At 43.9% G+C, this 22,063-nt stretch overlaps 1 protein-coding gene across 3 annotated transcripts in view; it reads left to right on the forward strand.

The window, feature by feature from the left end:
- DNAH3 (dynein axonemal heavy chain 3) overlaps positions 1-22,063 on the forward strand; it is a 208,189-nt gene that overhangs the window by 80,985 nt on the left and 105,141 nt on the right. For all 3 annotated transcript variants that reach the window (XM_021931814.2, XM_021931815.2, XM_021931813.2), the window contains 10 exons: positions 248-427; positions 2,566-2,702; positions 7,197-7,398; positions 9,475-9,567; positions 11,622-11,732; positions 14,774-14,888; positions 17,532-17,730; positions 19,397-19,505; positions 19,732-19,845; positions 21,189-21,365. In XM_021931814.2, coding sequence (XP_021787506.2) covers positions 248-427; positions 2,566-2,702; positions 7,197-7,398; positions 9,475-9,567; positions 11,622-11,732; positions 14,774-14,888; positions 17,532-17,730; positions 19,397-19,505; positions 19,732-19,845; positions 21,189-21,365 — 1,437 coding nt within the window. The remainder of the gene's footprint in view (positions 1-247; positions 428-2,565; positions 2,703-7,196; positions 7,399-9,474; positions 9,568-11,621; positions 11,733-14,773; positions 14,889-17,531; positions 17,731-19,396; positions 19,506-19,731; positions 19,846-21,188; positions 21,366-22,063) is intronic.

Raw genomic sequence — 22,063 nt, forward strand, 5'->3', positions numbered from 1 at the left:
TAACTATTATAATTATTCTGCTAGAACGTGAGCTCCACAGTGGGCAAAGTTCTCATGTGTTTCATTCATTGCTATGTTCACATCACCTGGAGCAGTGAACAGAGAACAGGGGGACGTCAATAATTATTTGTTAAACAAGTGACTGACTGAATGAATAAATGTATGTCTCCATCCATTTGCTTGGTCCATGGGCCTGTGATGCAGAGTGGCAGGTTAATGATTCAGGTATGAAATGCTAAATTCACAGAAATGGGAAGAAAAGCTAATTCGCATACAAGACAATTTGGATGCCTGGTTGAAATGCCAAGCCACCTGGCTGTACCTGGAACCAATCTTCAGTTCGGAGGACATCATAGCCCAGATGCCAGAAGAGGGGAGGAAATTTGGCATTGTTGATAGTTACTGGAAATCACTTATGTCTCAAGCGGTAAGTTTTTATACCCTAATAACTCTTACCAGCAGAAATACAAGTGTTTCCTCATTATGCATTCTAGTCACCCTCCTTGAAACTTATAAATGAACTGGAGTTTTGGAAAATCAATCTTTTTGTATCTTCTTCTAATTTCAAAAGTTGTTATTAAAAATGCAAACATATGACTGGTGCGGTGGCTCATGCCTGTAATCCCATCACTTTGGGAGGCCAAGGCAGGTGGATCACTTGAGGTCAGGAGTGCCAGAACAGCCTGGACAACATGGTGAAACACCCCATCTCTACTAAAAATACAAAAAAAAAAAATAGTATATATATGTGTGTGTGTGTGTGTCTATGTATATATATGTGTGTGTATATGTGTATATATACATATATATACATGTATATATATATACATATATATACATGTACATACTATATATACATATATGTGTGTATATATACGTGTGTGTGTGTATATATATATAAGCCAGGCATGGTGGTGCATGCCTGAAATCCCAGCTACCCGGAGGGCTGAGGTGGGAGGATCGCTTGAACTCAGGAAGTGGTGGTTGCAGTGAGCTGGGATCGTGCCACTACACTCCAGGCTGGGAGAGTGAGATTCTGTCTAAAAAAAAAATTTAAAAAAAAAAAAAAGCAAATACAAATACATAAGATAGAAAGTAGAAGCCTTTTGAAATCCCACTTCCCAAGCAGTAACTATAGGCAGTTTGTATTATTTAACTGTCATTTCTTATGAGGTTTTATTTGTTGCAGGATAATGCAATAACACTTTTATAGCTTGAGAATCCTTTTAGAATTCCAACAATTATCCACATTTGGTTACTCAGTTATTTAACAAATGTTTATTCAGTACCTACAATGACCCAGGTGTTATACTAGAAATCAGAAAATACTTGAAGGTAGCAAGAATATGATTTCTGTCTTCGTAGAATTTGTTGCCTTGGCTGAGTGCGGTGGCTCACGCCTGTAATTCCAGCACTTTGGGAGGCCAAGGCAGGTGGATCGCTTGAGCTCAGGAGCTGGAGACCAGTCTTGGTAACATAGTGAAACCCCGTCTCTACTAAAAATATAAAAAATTAGCTGGGTATGGTGGCATGCACCTGTAATCCTGGCTATTCCGAGGCTGAGGCAGGAGGATCCCTTGAGCCTGGGAGGCGGAGGTTGCAGTGAGCCCAGATTGCGCCACTGCACTCTAGCCTGGGCAACAGAGTGAGACTCTGTCCCCCACACCCCCCAAAAAAAGTAATATACAAATAGTTATTAGAATATGGAAGAGTGATTTGGTTGTCTTAGGGTGTCAAGGAAGGCCTCTAAAGCAGGAACATTGGGATCAAGCCTTGAAGGATGGTAAGTTCATTGGGTGTGCAAGGCACCTAGAGGCATCTTTTATGAGGTCAAATCATTTTCCTTTTTTAAGTCAAGTGTGATCAAATTGGGGTGCACTTAAAAAGATTTTGCCGCAAGGGAATTTATCTTCCCTGATTTGTTTGCGAGGGTGAGATAAATGGGAATTTAGATTGTCCAGCCAGCATAAGCCAATTCTTTATTAGTTAAGGTTCTTTGGGTGCAAGTGACAGAAACCAACTCAGGATAGCTGAAACGAGAAGACCAAACTGGTGTCTCATGGAACCCAAGGCCAGATAGCGCAGCCAAGCCTCACAAAAGATGGATCTAGGACCCAGAAGCCTCTTCTCTTAGGAACTCCTTCCATCTCTCTGAGCTCAGCTCCTCTTTCCTGGCCTTGCCTTAGTCTCTCTCTCTCTCTCTCTCCCCCTCTCTGTCTCTCTCTCAAGACTAGCTTGCTCTACCATTCCATCACACAGAGAGACATAATCCTCACTCAGCCCAGACTAGTATAGAATGTCATGGTTTGGATTCTAAACTCCCTGGGTTAAAATATGATTGGGCTTGATTGGTTTCAGGTACCCAGTCCCTGCCCAGTCAACCGTGATCAGAGGAACAAGGTCATGTTCCATGAACATTCACCCCTGTGCAGTTAGGAAGGGGATCAGGAGGCAGTTAGCTGGACAAGGAGTGCTGTCAGTTGATAGGTCACACATTCATTACAATGACCAATGTCAGAACTTGGGAACCTCATGATGAGTCTCACCTTTTTTAATGGAACCCAGGTGAAAGATAACAGGGTTCTGGTGGCAGCCGACCAGCCACGGATGGCCGAGAAGCTTCAAGAAGCCAACTTGCTCTTGGAGGACATCCAGAAAGGGCTGAATAATTACTTGGAGAAGAAGAGACTATTCTTCCCCAGGTATCCAGCGTTGTTCTTTTACTTGGAATTACATTCTTGCCCCGTATGTAGGTAGAATTCCATTTTTCATACCAAGAGTTGACTTCAACCAATCTAGTCTATACTCTTTCCTGGTTTTCCATTCTCCGAGACAGCTTTCAGGAATGGTGCATGACTTCACGGTCTTTACTTAGTGTGAGGTTGAATGGACACCAATGGGTGTCAAATGCACACGTTGTCCAAACCAACACTGTTATTTTTCCGAATTACGGGGGTAGAGTATTCATGACTATGAGCCTGGATTTTGGAGTTAAACAGACCTCCTTTGGCATCCCAGCTTTTCTACCTAGTAGTCTTGAGGCCTCCAGCAAATCTATCCAAGCCTCAGGTTCCCCACCGTAAATCTGGGATATAGTAATGGCCCCTACTCTATGTATTTGTTGTACAGATTAATGAGCTAACACATGTAAAAACATTAGCACCTAGACTATGTGTTTGAGAAACATCAGTCAATTTTTTATACCACCAAATTTTGTAGTTTCTGGTAGGTATGCTTATACATATTTGACTCTTTTCCTCCCCCACAAAAACCAATCTTCTGCATAAAATTCAAGGAAGTTTTAGGTTAGTTCCAGGCCAGGCATGGTGGCTCACACCTGTAATCTCAACATTTTGGGAGACCAAGGTGGGAGGATTGATTGAGCTCAGGAATTTGAGACCAGCCTGGACAAGATGGGGAAATTCCACCAGTACAAAAAAATACAAAAAATAAGCCAGCCTAGTTGTGTGTGCCCATGGTCCCAGCTACTCAGGAGACTGAGGTAGGAGGATCACTTGAGCCTGGGAGGCAGAGGTTGCAGTGAGCCAAGATTGCATCAGTGCACTCCAGCCTGGGCAACAGAGTCAGACCCTGTCTCCAAAAAAAAAAAAAAAAAAAAAAAAAGGAGAAGGTTAGTTTCAGAAAGGTGAGTTCTCACTCCTGACATTCCTGATAATCTATCCATGACTAGTTCACCATTGACAGTCACCGCGTGTCATTTGACCCCGATTAGGATGTTTGATCCTAATGTACCTTTAAGAAACATAAATTTTAGTGTTTCTTTATGTGAACACAAAGTTAGTTCCCTCCTGCTTACCAAAAAAAAAGTGATTTGTTAGAAACTCAGAAGTATGGCTGGGCACGGTGGCTCATGCCTGTAATCCCAGCACTTTGGGAGGCCAAGGGGGCAGATCACCTGAGGTCAGGAGTTCAAGACCAGCCTGGTCAACATGGTGAAACCTTGTCTCTACTAAAAATACAAAAATTAGCCAGGTATGGTAGGGGGGCACCTGTAATCCCAGTTACTTGGGAGACTGAGGCGGGAGAATTGCTTGAACCTGGGAGGCAGAGGTTGCAGTGAGCTGAGATCATACCACTGCACTCCAGCCTGAGCGATGGAGCAAGACTCCATTTCGTAAACAAATAAATAAATAAATAAATAAATAAATAAACTCAGAAGTATCTTTGGTATTTATTCAATTCAGCATTATCCAATAGAACTTTCTACAATGATAGGAATGTTCTTTGTCTGTACTGTCTAATATAGTAGCCCTTAGTCACCAGTGGCCACTGAGCGCTTTATGTGTGGCTGAGGTGACTGAGGAAGCCAATTTTTAACTTAGTTAATATTACTTTTTAATGTAAATAGCCACATGTGGCTAATAGCTTTTGTATTGGACAACACATTATAGTGGAAGAAACCCTGGTTTAGAAGCATAAGGCTTGGGAAGAGATTAAACTCAGGAAACACCTGAGGTTTGGGCTTCTAGTTCTAGACCCACTCCTGTTATTCCTAATTAAAATAGAAATAATAGACCAGGCGTGGTGGCTCCTGCCTGTAATACCAGCACTTTGGGAGGCCGAAGTGGGCAGATCACCCAAGACTGGGAGTTCCAGACCAGCCTGGCCAAAATGATGAAACCCTGTCTCTACTGAAAATAAAAAATTTAGCTGGGTATGGTGGTAAGCGTCTGTAATCCCAGCTATTTGGGAGGCTGAGGCAGGAGAATCGCTTGAACCTGCGAGGCAGAGATTGCGGTGAGCCGAGATGGCGCCACTGCACTCCAGCCTGGGTGAAAGAGTGAGACTCTCTCAAAAAAAAAAAAATGAATAATAGCACTAATAAAGCATTTACCTTACACCAGGACCCTGCTCTAAGTGCTTTACACTTATTAACTAATTTAATCTTTGTAATACTCTTATGAGTTTGGGAACATTATTATTGTCCCTGTTTTATAAATGAGAAAATAATGATTTGCCCAAAGATATAAGACTGATAAAATGATCAAGCTAGAATTGATACCCAGGAAGTCTGGATAAGATGTGCAACCATTTAACTTCTCTGAGCCACACTTTTTCCCTAAGTTAAACACACACACACACACACACACACACACACACACACAAAAATACCTCGATATTTCTTTATGCATTTTTATGAAATAAAATTAAATACTCTCAGCAAACACTTTGAGAATGTTTTTGATAGCCACATAATTTAATTTCATCTTGAAAATACAGATTGCTAAAAAAAGATTTTAATTTTAAATTATACAAATGTATTATTACTACTCTTATGGCCATTGAGCCTTATTCATTATAGCACATGATGGAGATAGAGGGAGTGCATATCCATAGAGATCACCCATTTGAATTTCACTTGGGAGTGGGAGAAATGGACATCTCATTGGATATTGGTTAGTTGGTCATCAACAGATAATTATTACTCTTTCTACTTGCTCAACACTGTAGATACAGTGTATTCGTTTGTTTTGCTGAATAACAAATGACCCCAAAAGTTAGAAGTATGAAACAACAATCATGTATTTAGCTCATAATTCTGTAGGTTGGCAGATTGAGCTGGGCTTGACTGGGTGGTTCTTCTGGTCTCATTGGGGCTCACTCATGACTGCAGTTAGCCATCAGTCAGCATCCTTAATTGCTTGTCTGGTCATTGACTTCCTACTGGCTGGGCAACAGGTAGTTGGGCCACATGTCTTTTATCCTGTAGAAGACTAGCCTGGGTTTATTTATAAGGTGGTGGTCACAGGGTTCCTAAGAGCAGCAAGAGTGAAAGCATCATGGCCTCTTGATGCCTAGGCTTAGAACTTGCACAGACTCGTGTTCTCTTACATTCTCTTAGCCAAAACAAGACGCAGAGCCAGCTCAAGTTTGAGAAATGTGAAAATAGACTCCACTCCTTGATGAGAGGAACTGTAAATATCGTGGCCATTTTTGTAATCCACCATATTTGGTAAAGACCATAATCACAAAATCCCTCCATCAGCCTGATGGTCACAGTACAGGTTTGAACATTGGACATTTTCTGAGGGTTTATTGTTGCTGCTTTTAGGCCTGAATAAGAGATGAAATTGTCTTATTATCTTTAAAAGATAGTAGAGGGCCGAGTGCAGTGGCTCACCCTTATAGTCCCAGCACTTTGGAAGGCGAGGTGGATGGATCACTTGAGCCCAGGAGTTCGAGACTAGCCTTGGCAACATGGCAAGACCCCGTCTCTACAGAGTATACAAAAATTAGACGGGCGTGGTGGCATGCGCCTGTAGTCCCAGCTACTCGGGAGGCTGAGGTGGGAGAATTGCTTGAGCCCTGGAGGCCGAGGCTGTAGTGAGCTATGATTGCACCATTGCACTCCAGCCCAGGTGACAGAGCAAGACGCTGTCTCAAAATAAATAAATAAAATGAAAGATGGTAGAGGCCTCTGCATGTAGGTAGGCTCATTGTTAACATTTGCTTTCTTGTTTCATGCCTGTACAATGTTCCTGCATGGATGGAGAGAAGGAAAGACAAGGAAGTCTCTCTCTCCTGCCCCTACCCAGCGGTTCTCAACACTGACATTAGAACTGACCTGAAATTTAAAAAAATACAAATTTCATCAGCCGCACCCCCAGATCAATTCTATTAGAATCTCTGGGCAGTGGGACTGTGGCACTGGCATTTCGTATGAGCTCCCCAGGTGATTCTAAAGTGCAGACAAAGTTGAGAATTGCTGTTCTGCCTGGGCTCTTTTCAGCTGATAGCACCCACCCCCCAGCCCTATGAAACCCACATATGCCAGCTTTTATTCTTTCTCTTGCTCTTAGAGAAAACCATCGCTTCTTGGCCTTTTAGCTAAATCAAGTTTGGTATCTCAGATTCAAAACCATCTCCAAGCTGGACGTAATGGCTCATGCCTGTAATCCCAACTACTCAGGAGGCTGAGGAGAGAGGATTGCTGGAGCCCAGGAATTCAAGTCTAGCCTGGGCAATATGGCAAGACCTCATCTCTTAAGAAAAGCAAAACTCCACCTTCCATGCCCCAGATGAAAAGTGATAAAAGAGAGTGGTGGGCCTTTGTGAAGACCGCAGGACATAGCTGGTATTCACCTAGGTGTGGACTACCTGTCAGAGAGTATCACCTTGCTAGAAAAAGTTCTTGGAAGAGGTCGCAGTTACCATCTTTCTTTGCTTTGAAATAGGTTCTTCTTCCTATCAAATGATGAGCTACTGGAAATCTTGTCTGAGACAAAGGACCCTCTCCGAGTGCAGCCGCACTTGAAGAAGTGCTTTGAAGGAATTGCCAAGCTCGAGTTTATAGACAATCTGGAAATTGTAGGTATGATCAGCTCAGAAAAAGAAACTGTTCCATTCATCCAGAAAATCTACCCAGCTAATGCCAAGGTAACTCCTCTTACCCATTTTTGGTTCTTTTCTCCATAACAAAGTAAACTAGAGAGCATATTGGCTAAGCACTGGGACTCTAGTTCCAGACTGCCTGGGGTATGGAACACTCAGGTTCCACAATGTAACGACTGAAGATTTGGGGAAGTGACTCAGTCTTTCTTAGTCTCAGTGTACCCATCTCTAAGACGGAGATTGTACTGCAACCCACATGATATATTAAATTTGTGGATTTTAACCCAACTCGATGTGGAGTCAATTGCAGGAATCAGATCAAAACAGCCGATGCTGTTTAGATTTCTACATCAGGAGTTCAGTTGAAAGCAATTCAGTTAGACAGGTAGCTTCCTGGGGCACTCATTTTAAAGATCAATAAAACATCATAGAATCAATGAGAGCTATAATGCTACTTAACTCAGGTTTTCATACATATGTCCTTATATAATGAGTAAAGTATAAATTACTTCCATTTCTGCTCAGTGACAGCATCCTCAAGTGGAAACAGACAAGCAAGCTTAGCCTTGCTTTGTTAACTGTTTTTGCCACCCACACACATAAACTGCAGCAACCAGGAGTCACATTACCAATGCAGACACCATCTAGCTTACAAGCACCTGAAGTCAACAGCTACAGTTACCTGAAATTCTAACACTGAATAATTTGCTGCGTATTTGAATTTCCTTATGGAGCTTTAATCAAAATCCAAATGACCAGGTTGCATCCCATACCAATTAAATCAGGAAGTCTAGGGATGGGAGTCAGTCATCAGTATTTTTAAAAGATCTCCAAGTGATTTCAAGGAACAGCAAAGTTTGAGACCCACTGGAATAATGCATGAATCAGAGCTGTTCATTTAAAAGATGCAATTTATTTTATGAACTGACAGATGTTTCATTTGCCTTCTGAGAAGTTGTCTGTTTCAGAAAATGACATGAAAGTAATGCATGTTAAAAATGGGCAGGGCATGGTGGCTCACACTGTAATCCTAGCACTTTGGGAGGCCAAGGCGGGTGGATCGCCTGAGGTCAGGAGTTCGAGACCAGCCTGGCCAACATGGCGAAACCCTGTCTCTACTAAAAAGCCAGGTGTAGTGGCACATGCCTGTAATCCCAGCGACTTGGGAGGCTGAGGCAGGAGAATCGCTTGAACCCGGGAGGCGGAAGTTGCAATGAGCTGAGATCGTGCCATTGCACTCCAGCCTGGGTGACAAGAGTGAAACTCCGTCTTGAAAAAAAAAAAAAAAAAAGAAAAATCTATTTCCCCTTTAGAAGGCATACACTTCTGAGAATACAGAAAATAAGTGTAAAGCAGATAAAGAATATTGGCTGGGGCCAGGTGCCATGGCTCACACCTGTAATCCTAGCACTTTGGGAGGCTGAGGCAGGAGGATCTCTTGAGGCCAGGAATTCAAGACCAGCCTGGGCAACACAGAGAGACCCTGGCTCTACAGAAATATTTAAAAGTTAGCCGGGCATGGTGGCATGTGCCTGTAGTCCCAGTTACTCAGGAGGCTGAGGCAGGAGTCACTTGGGCAGGAGTTCAAGGCTGCAGTGAGCCAGGATCGTACCACCGCACTCCAGTCTGGATGACAGAGCAAGGCCCTGTCTCTCTCTTTTAAAAAAAGAGAGAGAGAGAGAGACCAGGTGCAGTGGCTCATGTCTGTAATCCCAGCACTTCGGAGGCTGAGGCGGGCAGATCATGAGGTCAGGAGGTCAAGACCATCCTGGCCAACATGGTGAAACCCCGTCTCTACTAAAAGTACAAAATCAGCTGGGCGTGGTGGTGCACATCTGTAATCCCAGCTACTCAGGAGGCTGAGGCAAGAGAATCGCTTGAACCAGAGAGTCGGAGGTTGCAGTGAGCCAAGATCGTGACACTGCGCTCCAGCCTGGCAACAGAGCAAGACTCCATGTCAAAAAAAACAGAGAACTGGGAAAGAGACCATATTGACTTGAAAAAGTGCCTAGCCTGTGGCCTCCCTCCAGCCGTGTCCAGAGAGAAAGCTGCGTTCTACCCACTGTCCCTCCCTCTGGGCTTTGGTTGACTATTGCACCCTCTCTCTGTCTTGCTCCATAGGGCATGGTGGAAAAGTGGCTCCAGCAGGTGGAGCAGATGATGCTTGCCAGTATGCGAGAAGTCATTGGACTTGGGATTGAAGCATATGTCAAGGTAAACAAGAATCGGGGTACACGTGCCGGGACACTAGGGCACTAAAGAGAACACTGGGGAGAAGGTTCATGTATCAGTAGTTCAGTTGGACGCTCTGCCTTCTACCAAAACCTATCCCTCTGCACCTCTCTTTCCTTTACCTGTGAACCCTGGGGCAATGAACCTACCCCTGGTGAGATGTTGGCAGTTAGAAGCAGGTGATGCCAGAGAAGAGGGTTAGCTGGAACCCTCTGGTTGCCACGGACCAGTCCTTTTTGTCAAATGGAATTAATGGCACAAGGTCTATTTAGAGTCCCTTAATAATTCATTTACCTTACAGATGCCCTGAATGGCATAACTCATGTTCCCAAAGCTTTAAGGGAAACAGGTATGATGTAAGCCTTAAGACAAAAGAACCTGTCAGAATAACTTGATACCCAGCCTGTAGTAACATTCATGTTGACTCTAGCTCTCTTTCTTTCTTTTTTTGTTTTCTGAGATGGAGTCTCACTCTGTCTCCCAGGCTGGAGTGCAGTGGTGTAATCTTGGCTCACTGCAACCTCCGCCTCCCGGGTTCAAGCGATTCTCCTGCCTCAGCCTCCCAAGTGGCTAGGACTACAGGCACCCACTGCCACACCCAGCTAATTTTTGTATTTTTAGTAGAGATGCGGTTTCACCATGTTGGCCAGGCTTGTCTCGAACTCCTGACCTCAAATGATCTACCTGCCTCGGTCTTCCAAAGTGCTGGGATTACAGGCATGAGCCACTGCTCCCAGACAACTGACTAACTTTCTTACTTTCTTATTCCCAGGACCCACAGAACAAAGCAATACTCAGCACCCTCACACTAAAGTCCTGGGGACTGAGCCTGCTGTCCCTTGAAATAGTATTTGCATTGTAAAATGAAAGACCAACCCCTTTTCCTATGACATGCTCTGAATCAAAAATTAAAGAAAAGCAGTTACCGGTATGAAATTATTTCATCCAAATCAAATCTATCAAGTTTCATCCTCAGATCAAACTTTTTCTGTAAAGAGCCAGATGGTAAATATTTTCAACTCTGCAGGCCACATTCCCAAAGCAACTATTTTTAAAAATAAATTTTATTACGCATATTTCAGGTATACAACATAATGTTATAAGATACATATGTATAGTAAATGGGTACTGTAGCTTTTCCCTTGTAGCACAAAAGCATCAGACAATATTTAAATGATGGGCATGGCTGTATTTCTTTTTTAAAATTTTTTAAAAATTTTATTTTATTTTACTTTAAGTTCTGGGATACATGTGCAGAACGTGCAGGTCTGTTACATAGGTATACATGTGCCATGGTGGTTTGCTGCACCTATCAATCCATCATCTAGATTTTAAGCCCCGCATGCATTAGGTATTCGTCCTAATGCTCTCCCTCTCCTTGCCCCCCACCTCCTGACAGGCCTGATGTGTGAAGTCCCCTCCCTGTGTCCATGTGTTCTCATTGTTCAACTTCCACTTATGAGTGAGAACATGCGGCGTTTGGTTTTCTGTTCCTGTGTTAGACTGCTGAGAATGATGGCTTCCAGCTTCCTCCATGTCCCTGCAAAGGACGTGAACTCATTCTTTTTTATGCTGCGGCTGTATTTCAATACAACTTTATTTATGAAAACATGTATATACATAGTTTGCCTGCTCCTGATGTGTAGCTTGAGGGAAAACATTGTAGGATGGGGAAACAGCTCAGACGGTTGTGACTCAGCACTGCAATATTAGGTAGCCATTAAAAAACAGTAGTTATGAGAATTCTCTGAACATCACCTTGATTATAACTATGGGAAAATTTGATGAATGGGAGCATGGAAACAATGCAAAGTTGATGAGATGACTGGAGTTTTTTTTTTTTTTCTTTTTCATAAAACTCAGAAAGGAAGACATAAATCGGTAATCCCAGAGATGTCAAGCCTTGTAGCATCTGAGCGTGGGGGAAGATTTTGTTTTTGTTGCGGGGATGAGGTGGTTGGGGCATGTTTTTGTAAACTCAGTTTACAAAACCACACGTGAACTGATCCTACAACATGCCCACTGCACTTTTCCAGGTTGCTCGAAATCACTGGGTCTTACAGTGGCCTGGACAGGTGGTTATCTGTGTCTCCTCCATCTTTTGGACCCAGGAGGTGTCCCAAGCCCTGGTGGAAAATACCTTACCGGTAGGTGAGCTTGCTGCGAAGCTTACAGAAGAGATCCAAGCATCAATTAGGATTTGAATGATGTATAATTAGAGTAGCCATGTTTTGTTGTCTAAACAAAAATCATTTGGGCTCATAGCATCACAGACATCAGGGTTCCCATGAGGACAGTGGGATGGAGAATTTGGGATTCGAGCTGTCCTGCAATTCTATGGTACGAGACCTCTCCTAGTCCTTCCCAGACAGAAATTCTGGACTACAGGATTCTAAGTCTTGTACCCTGGGCTTCTAGGGGCCAACCTGGCAGAATTTCCACCAACGGAGACCTCCTGTATTCTTCCTAAGCCAAGGGGCCACCGAAGTGCTGGGAGCCACCATGCTTGACCAAATATTTGTTAAATGGATGAATGAAAACTTCATATTCAGCCTTTCTTCCATGGTCTCATTCCCCATGAATATCTCACCAGATCTCCTTTACTGCTCTTAGAGGATTGGCTGTGTATTAGAATATGTTTTAATTTCCTATATTTTGCTGTATAAACTGAAATTAGAACATAAAATTTGGCCACTGTTTAAACTTATACAGATTCCATATTGATAAATCCTAATAGACATATTGCACTGTACACATGCAAACTGCTTTCACGTACATCATTTCAAAGTTTAGAAACTCTAAAATCCTCTGACTTTTGTGACAGTATCTCTGACTTTTTGTGATGGAGGCGGATTCATGTGCCCCAGTTTTCCCACCCATAGATAGGGAGAATGTTTCCCATCATATACCAAGGCCCTAAAGGAAGCAGGTGTTGACACAGAATAATCATCCCTCCCTCCCTCCAACCATTTATTATTCATTTAACAAATATTGGTTTGGCATCTGCTCTGTGCTGGTACTGCTGCTAACAAAGGTAATTAGATGTGAATGAGACAGACATAGTCCCTGTCCTCAAGGATTTATGGTCTAGTGGGGGAGAGAAAAAGGCTCTTGTATAGAACTGTGATAAGGAAAGAACAGACATCTAGTAAGTATGGGAAGGGAGGGAGGCAGCGAGGGAGGGAGGGTTTAAGGAAGGAAGGAAGGAAGGAAGAAGGGAGGGAGGGAGGGTTTAAGGAAGGAAGGAAGGAAGAAGGGAGGGAGGGAGGGATGGAAAGAAGGAAGGAAGGAAGGAAAGGGAAGGGAAGGGAGGGAAGGGAGGGAGGGAGGGAGGGAGGAAGGGAGGGAGGAAAAAGGAAGGAAGGAAAGGAGGAAAATAGGAAGGAAGGAAAGAGTAAGAGAGTGAGGGGAGGGAAGTTAGGATTAGGGAAGATTTCCCAGAAAAGTGGTGTCTAGGAGGACACCTGAAATATAAGTAGGGATTAGCTGAGCAGAAAATAGGAGGGAGAGTGTTCCAGAGAGAAGACCTGGAGTATGCAAAAGCCTGAAGATGAAAAGCATGGTGTATGCCAGCAGGAAGACACTTTGGTCTAGAATAGCTGTGTTTAGGAGAGATGTGGGGAGAAGCCCCAACAGCACATACACTACCTCATTTAATCCTCAACACAGCTTGAAGAGGCAGCTATGATCATCTAGATTTAGGGCAGGATATGGTGGCTCATGCCTGTAATCCCAATAGTTTGGGAGGCCAAGGCGGGAGGATTGCTTGAGACCAGTAGTTCAAGACCAGCCCGGGCAACATAGTGAGACCCCCTCTCTACAAATAGTTAGCCAGGAGTGATGGGATGTGCCTGTGGTCCCAGCTACTCAGGCGGCTGAGGTGGGAGGATTGCTTGAGCTCAGGAGGTCAAGGTTTCAGTGAGCCATGTTTGTGCCTGTGTACTCCTGCCTAGGTGACAGACCAAGACCCCATCTCAAAAAAAAAAAAAAAAAAATCTGCATTTGACACACCAGGAGACTGAAACTCGGAAGCTTAAAATCATTTGCCCAGAGCCACATAGCTAGAAAGTAGGAAAGGCAGGGTTTGAACCTAGGGTGGTCTTACTTTTTTTCCTTTTTAAGTTTTCTTTTTCTTTTATTTTTCTCCTCTTTAATTTGAAATAACGTGAAACTTACAAATAATGCTGAAAATATAATACAAAGAATTTTCATATATCTTTCATCCAGATTCCTCATATATTAACATCTTAGACAACCATTGTACAGTTATCCAAATCAGGAAATCAACATTGATAACGATTTTATTCTCTAATCTATAGACCTTTCTAAATTGGCTATTTTAAATTTTGTCATCTTGAAAAAGAAATGACAGGCCGGGTGTGGTGGCTCATGTCTGTAATCCCAGCACTTTGGGAGGACAAGGTGGGTGAATCACTTGAGTCAGGAGTTCGAGACCAGCCTGGCCAACGTGGCGAAACCCCATCTCTACTAAAAATACAAAGATTAGCTGGGTGTGGTTGTGCACAACTGTAATCCCAGCTATTTGGGAGGCTGAGTCAGGCTCTGTCTCAAATAAATAAATAAAATTAGCCAATTGCCCTACTATCTTTTTTTTTTTTTTTCCCCTGGTCCAGGATGCAATCTAGTCCAGGATGTTGCATTTTGTTTTTATAGCTCCTTTGTCTCTTTAATGTGAAAAAGTTTCCAATTTGGGAGGTTAATTCTGATTTACGGTATATACAGTGAAATTCACCTTTTTTAGCATACGGTTCTCAGTTTTGATAAACACATGCATTTGTGTAGGCACCATCACAATCAGCATATAGGACAGTTCCACACCATCCAAAAAAATGTCCTCAGGCCTTTTGTAGTCAGTTGCATTCTCTACTCCAAGTCTCCAGTAACTACCAAGGTATTTTCTGCTCACTCCTGTAATTTTGCCTTTTCCACAATAGTATAAAAATAAAACTATGGAGTATGAAACCTTCCAAATCTTGCCTCTTTCAGCACAATGCATTAGGAATTCATTCAGAGATTAAGGACTGGGGTAAGGAAAAGGTGGACTTGAGGGATGACACCCAGGAGTCTGGCTTGAGCCATCCGGTGGTCCATGGTACCATTTCTTGACACAGGGATTACCAGAGGAGAGTCAAATGTAACCAGTTGTCCCCTCCTCTGCCCCTGCCAGAATTTTCTGAAAAAGAGCAATGATCAGATTGCACAGATTGTCCAGCTGGTGCGAGGGAAGCTGAGCAGTGGAGCTCGACTCACGCTCGGGGCCCTCACAGTCATCGATGTCCACGGTAAGCCAATGGGCTTCCCCTGTCATTACTGACTGTCCAGGAGAAGCAGTCTAGTCTTGCTCATCTCAGTTCTCCTGGATGGAATAATTCAGGGTTTCCTTCCTCATTAGGGAGAGCTTTCTCCAACTGAGAGTAAGATGGAGGAGGAAGGAGAGAAGCCAACGCCGAAGGGCTCTCCACCTGTGTTTCCTCTCCCACCCCCAAACTGATTTCCAGGAGCCCTCCAAGCAGGGCCTGTACTGAGACAATGATGGCCAAAGTCATTTCTGAGCTTCGCTAACGTGGAATCCTTTCCTTGGCTAACTGTAGCTAATATTTTTGCATCCTTGCTAGGTGCCAGGCTTTGTGCTAAGTGGTTGACATACATTATCTCATTTTCATAGACATTTCACAGATTCAGAACCTGGGGCTTAGATAGGTAACTAACTTGCTGAGAGGCACACAGCTATAATAGTAAGCAAGAGAAGCGCCTGTGTCTGTCTGCTTCCAAGCCTAAGGGACTGGAAATGGGCAATGTTGCAAGCAGTGGGTGGTGAGAGAGGATGCCTTCCAGCTCCTCCTTTAAAAAAAAGAGGAGGAGGAAGAGGAGGAGGAGGAGGAAAAACTGGGGTCTTTATATAAAACAAACCACCCCCACACCCTCTCTCCATCACCAAGGAAACTAGGGCTGGACCAGGCTGGTTGCTTGGGAACAGAGCCTCTTGCTCACACACCCAGCTTCCTACTGGCATTTCATGGCATCTCATTCCCCTCAGGTTAATGCTCACTTCAATCTGATTTCATTAGGTAGACCAGCATAACATCAAGGAGAGAGAAGGGAAAATGTGCTCTTCATACAGCTACATACTCAGCTGTTAGGAATAATTGGTGCAGATGTGGTTATACTGCCCAGGGTACCCGAGTGTGGTTGGGTTCACAAACACAAGCATGCATGTATGCACACACGCATGTACCCACACACATATACACTCACACACACATGCAAGTGCACATACACACACTGCATGGTGAAGGCATCCCCAACTCAATCCCTTGAAATTCACTTTCCTCTTGGATCCCTCAGGCATACCATACTCCTGCCCTATACCCTCTTCCTTGGGAGAACATATCAGGTGGTTCCCCTGTATATTTCCCCAAGAGCCAGGAGGAGAATTAAATTCCTTGGGAAGGAAGAAAAAGCTGTGGATATAATCGTCTTCAAGGACTCTTCCCTGCAGGGTTTTGGATTTTACTGTAATAAAGAAGACTGTCACAGAGAGGCAGGAAAGGTTCAATGGAAGCAACCCTTTGAAAAGTCCCTTAGGCTTGGAAGCAGACAGACACAGGCGCTTCTGTTGCTTGCTATTATAGCTGTGTGCCTCTCAGCAAGTTAGTTACCTCTCTAAGCCCCAGGTTCTGAATCTTTTGAGTCTGCTGTACTAGCTCTGAGATCTCCATAGCTCTCCACCTGAGTTACCAAAAACATAATGAATGATTCTCATCAGCCTAGATCCACTCTTCAACTTCAAGGCCCCTGTCACTTGGATAAAATTAAATCGGGGCTTACAGTCCCATGAGAGAAAAGAGAAAAGCTAGAAATGTATATCTTCCAGCTGGTTTCTCAGGCCTCCAGATGGAAAGGATATATCTAACCATGGATTCTCAGGCTTCCTTCCCCTGCTATATAAGGCCATGCTGATTGCATTCTCCTAGGATATCCTAGGGGCCTGAAACAGGACCAAAAGGGTTATATTGGAAATAGGATGGCATTTGGAGTCAGTATGCATTGCAAAGCCCTCTGGCTCAGACTTCCAAGAATTTGGGGATGATAACAGTAGCTAATACCTGTATAACATTTTCATACGCCAAGAACAGCTCTCTCTCTCTATTGTGTCTAGATGTAGGCACGTACGTATGTGCATATATATTCATTTAATCCTCATGATAACCCTATAATGTAGGTACTGTATGATCCCTATTTTACAGATTACACAACTGAAGAACAGAGAGGTCGAGGAACTTACCCAAAGTCACACAGCTAGGTTGTGGTGGAACCAGAATTTGAACCCAGGCAGTCTGATTTCAGAGCACGCACCTTTAATACCTCTGCTGTGCTGTCTGAGAGAAGATAGTGAAGCAGATTCTCTGCCTGGTTTTGGGAGAAAGCAAATACCAGCTTCTAACAGATATTGCTGCCTGCAGGGTGGGGGTGGGCAAGGAGGCTTGAGAAATCTAAAATTGTCTGGGCCGGGCGCGGTGGCTCACGCCTGTAATCTCAGCACTTTGGGAGGCCGAGGTGGGCGGATCACTTGAGGTCAGAAGTTGGAGACCAGCCTGGCCAACATGCTGAAACCCCATCTCTACTAAAAATACAAAAAATTAGCCAGGTGTGGTGGCGTGCACCTATAATCCCAGCTATTTGGGAGGCTGAGGCAGGAGAATCGCTTGAACCCAGGAGGCGGAGGTTGCAATGAGCTGAGATGACGCCGTTGCACTCCAGAATGGGGGACAGAGCAAGGCTCTGTCTCAAAAAAATAAATAAATAAAATAAAATTGTTTGGAGAATGGGGGACCTTGATAATATCCACTTCTAACTGAGGAGCTTACGAAGATGGAGAGTTCTGATGGCTCTGTGTGTGTGTTTCTGCATCTGTGTCCCAACAGCCCGCGACGTGGTGGCCAAGTTAATTGAGGACAGGGTCTCTGATCTGAATGATTTCCAGTGGATCTCACAGTTACGCTACTACTGGGTGGCCCAGGATGTACAGGTGCAGATTATCACCACAGAAGCCTTGTATGGCTATGAGTACCTGGGAAACTCCCCTCGGCTGGTGATCACACCCCTCACAGACCGCTGCTACAGGTACACTCTGGAGCTCCTAGATCTGACGGATGAATGGAGAACTCCAGGGGAAGAAGACTCTGGGGAGGAAAGTTAGGGATGTCTTGGGTTACCTTTACCCTTCACACTTCAGATTGTTAGATTCTCCATAGTCCCAAAGATGGGCATGCAAACTAGGTCTTCAGGCTAGAAATGAGAACCCAGTAATAGTTCTAGTGCAAATCAATATATTTGAACCAACAAGTGGAATATTGGTGCACGTCCATGAACATGGCATAGGACTTGACGTAGAGGGCTCTCCAATGGCAGGAATCAAGATGGTACCTGGAGATCCTATGGCCATAAGATAGACAAGAAGTGAGGTCAAGAACGCAGCCAAGGGGTCTCTATGCTCTGCCAGCCAGTCTCATGAAAAGATCTGGCCATTCTGTGCTCAGCAAAGTGCTCTGACATTTTCTGTGGAACTCAGCCTTTGAGATCGGGATTTTGTGAACTTGTCGGTTTTGTGATGTTTAGATGTTCTTTGCTTTTATATATTTCCTTACAGTGGGAGTTTTTTAGATTGCAAAAATAATGCTTGGGAATGTTTTCTCCCTTCAAAATCCTCAACCACTTGTTTTTTTATGGTCATGATTTTTGCTCTTCATTCATGTATTTATTCCACTCATTGTTCAACAACCATTTTTTGAAGTTTCCTGTGCACCATGCATGACCTCAAGAAACCCTAAATCTAGCTGGGGGGTCAGGAGAGACATATTCAAATGATTACAAGATAGAGTGCTAAATGAAAACATACAGACTCATACCAAGGGCCATGGAACCACAGTTATTACACCATTCATTTCTAACATATATCTGGCACCTATTATATGCCAGGAACTGTATTAATTTACTGAGGTTATGAAATGCAATCAAATATGATTCCTGAACTTAAGAGTTCATAGTCTAGCTGGGCATGGTGGCTCACAGCTGTAATCTCAGCACTTTGGGAGGCCAAAGTGGGTGGATCACTTGATCCCAGAAACTTGAGACCAACCCACCTGGGCAACATGGCAAAATCCCATCTCTACAAAAAATACGAAAATCAACCAGGTGTGGTGGCGTGTGCCTGTAAGTCCCAGCTACTTGGGAGGCTGAGATGGGAGGATCACTTGGGTCCAGGAGGTCAAGGCTACAGTGAGCTGTGACCATGCTTCTGCACTCCAGCCTGGCCGACAGAGTGAGAACCTGTCTCAAAAGAAAAAAAGAATTCATAATCTAGTTGGATAAATATATTTATTTTCACCATTCTATTAGCACTGGTGATCTTTGGAATGTGGAGGTTATGAGTATTTTTGCTTTTATTTGATATATATATATATATATGCACGTATTCATTTATTCATTCAAACACATATTTATGGGTACCACTCATGTGCTGGGCTCTGAGGTTACAATGCTGAGTAAAATAGAAATTTTTACAGTGATGTTGTATTGCTCATATAATCGGGAAAATTTTTAACTATTTGGTTGGTGCAAAAGTCATTGCAGCTTTTAGCATTGCAGCTTTTAGCATTACTTTCAATGGCAAAAACTGCAGTTACTTTTGCACTAACCTAAATATTTGTATGAGTCAAAATGAATAAAAAGTTAGTTTCTTTCCTGGGTCTTAGACGTCAAGCACTGAAATCCTATTTTCTTCCCATAGGACACTGATGGGAGCTTTGAAGCTGAACCTTGGGGGTGCTCCAGAGGGTCCAGCTGGGACTGGCAAGACAGAAACCACCAAAGATTTGGCCAAAGCCTTGGCTAAGCAGGTAAGGAAATGCCATCTATCCCCTCCTCTCTTCCAGGCCCTCTCTGCACCCCTATTCTGGGAAGTAAGCATGAACTTTAAGATAGTTTAGCATTAACAGGCAGCGTGGACCCCAGCTCCTTCAAGCAGAGCAAGGAGAGAGGAACCCACTGCTGCTGAATGGTGCAGGGTAATTCAGATGGGATGCAATCCACCCTGAATGATACCCACATCCTCCCTCTTTCTAGTGCGTGGTCTTCAACTGCTCCGATGGTTTGGATTACAAAGCTATGGGGAAGTTCTTCAAGGGGCTGGCACAGGCTGGAGCATGGGCGTGCTTTGATGAATTCAACAGGATCGAGGTAACTCTGCCTCTAGGCTACAAAACAAAGAAGCTGTGCATGGAGGGGCCTTTTACTTGGCTCTGCACCCCTTAATAACAGGGCCTTATGTCTCTTGTATGGCAGACATGAGAACCTCCAAAGCATGTACTCAGTGAATTAAACAGAAGGAGTCTCAAGGAGACAGATGCATGTTTTATACACATATCCCCATCTCTCCATCATATTAATTCATTCACTTGCCCATTTCAAACTATTGAGCAACTACTATACATCAGATATTCTGCATAAGTTCATGCTACAAAGATGAGCGTGAAATGGTTGTATAGCAAGGCACAGAGGCTCACACCTGTAATCCCAACACTTTGGGAGGCCAAGGTGGGAGGATCACTTGAGCCCAGGAGTCTGAGACCAGTCTGGGCGACACAGTTGAGACCCTGTCTCTACAAAAATAAAATAACCTCAGCTATTCAGGAGGCTGAGGCAGGAGGATTGCTTGAGCTCAGGAGTTCGAGGCTGAAGTGAGCTTTGATGCAGCCACTGTATTCCAGCCTGGGTGAGAGTGAGACTTTGTCTCTCAAAAAAAAAGATGGTCTTGGCTGGGCGTGGTGGCTCACACCTGTTATCCCAGCACTTTGGGAGGCCAAGGCAGGTGGATCACCTGAGGTCAGGAGTTCAAGTCCAGCTTGGCCAGCATGGTGAAACCTGTCTCTACTAAAAATATAAAAATCAGCTGGATGTGGTGGTGAGTGCATGTAATCCCAGCTACTCGGGAGGCTGAAGCAGGAGAATGGCTTGAACCCGGGAGGCGGAGGTTGCAGTGAGCTGAGATCTCACCATTGCATACCAACTTGGAAGTGAAACTCTGTCTCAGAAAAAAAAAAAAAAAAAGGGGGGGTCTTGCTGTCTAGACTGTTACAATCTAGTAAAGGGAAATAAAAATTTAATGAAACAAATACCAACATGATAAAAGTCTATAGTAGAAGTACAAAAGACGTATCACAAAAGAGTGTATAATTCTGTTTGGATGATGAATGAAGATCAGGAAATATAAAAATCTCTGATCTTTGAACCAATATGAATTGATAAACACAGAATACCTACTGTATGTCAAGTACTATGCCAGGTGTTGAAACAAAGAGAAAATACTATGGAAACTATTAACGCACACGCACACACGCGCAAACCTATGTTTTTTTTTTTTTTACCAAAACCCCAAATCATGCTCCTAATTTTGAATGTGCAGGTGTGGTTGGTTTCCGGGTGATTGGGTTCTTTCTTTGCTATGTGGGAGGACTCTGGTAGAGTAGGGTGGTTGTCAGACAGAAGCAGGAGCTCCTATCAGCCGGGCATTCTCACCCCAGGTGGAAGTGCTCTCTGTGGTCGCTCAGCAGATCCTCAGCATCCAACAAGCCATCATTCGGAAGCTAAAGATGTTCATCTTTGAAGGCACTGAGCTCTCTCTGAACCCAACGTGTGCTGTGTTCATCACCATGAACCCCGGCTATGCTGGCAGGGCTGAACTGCCTGACAACCTCAAGGTAAATGCCAGCAGATATACATGTAGGGTGTGCTGTTTATAATAGAAACCTCTGGGCCGGGCACTGTGACTCATGCCTGTAATCCCAGCACTTTGGGAGGCTGAGGCAGGCAGATCACCTGAGGTCAAGAGTTCGAGACCAGCCTGGCCAACGTGGTGAAACCCCATCTCTACTAAAAATACAAAAATTAGCCAGACATGGTGGCCAGCGCCTGTAATCCTACTCAGCTATTCAGGAGGCTGAGGCAGAAGAATCGCTTGAACGTGGGAGGTGGAGGCTGCAGTGACTGGAGACAGCGCCATTGCACTCCAGCCTGGGAGGCAAGAGTGAAACTCCACCTCAAAAAAAAGAAAAAGAAAGAGAAACCTCTAGAGGTACCTACCTGGGGGTAAATTTATTCCCCCGTCCCCTTGGGTGGAAGTGGTAAGAGAGACCCAGCCACACCCATATCCACTGACTTTAGGACATGATCTATCCCCTGCTACTAATGCATTCTGATTGGAGCCCTGGAATCTTATTCAGATGGACCACTTCTCTCTGAGAAGAGAAAATAGTCAGGGTGATGCTTCAAGTGGCTCCTCCCCTCTAGGTCAACATACGCCAGTGAAGGCCAAGATAGAATTTGGATCCACATTTCTCTCTCTCTCTTTTTTTTTTTTTTTTTTTTTTTTTTTGAGATGGAATCTCATTCTGTCCCC

This window comes from Papio anubis, chromosome 18 (assembly GCF_008728515.1).
Source record: "Papio anubis isolate 15944 chromosome 18, Panubis1.0, whole genome shotgun sequence".
Lineage (NCBI taxonomy): Eukaryota > Metazoa > Chordata > Mammalia > Primates > Cercopithecidae > Papio > Papio anubis.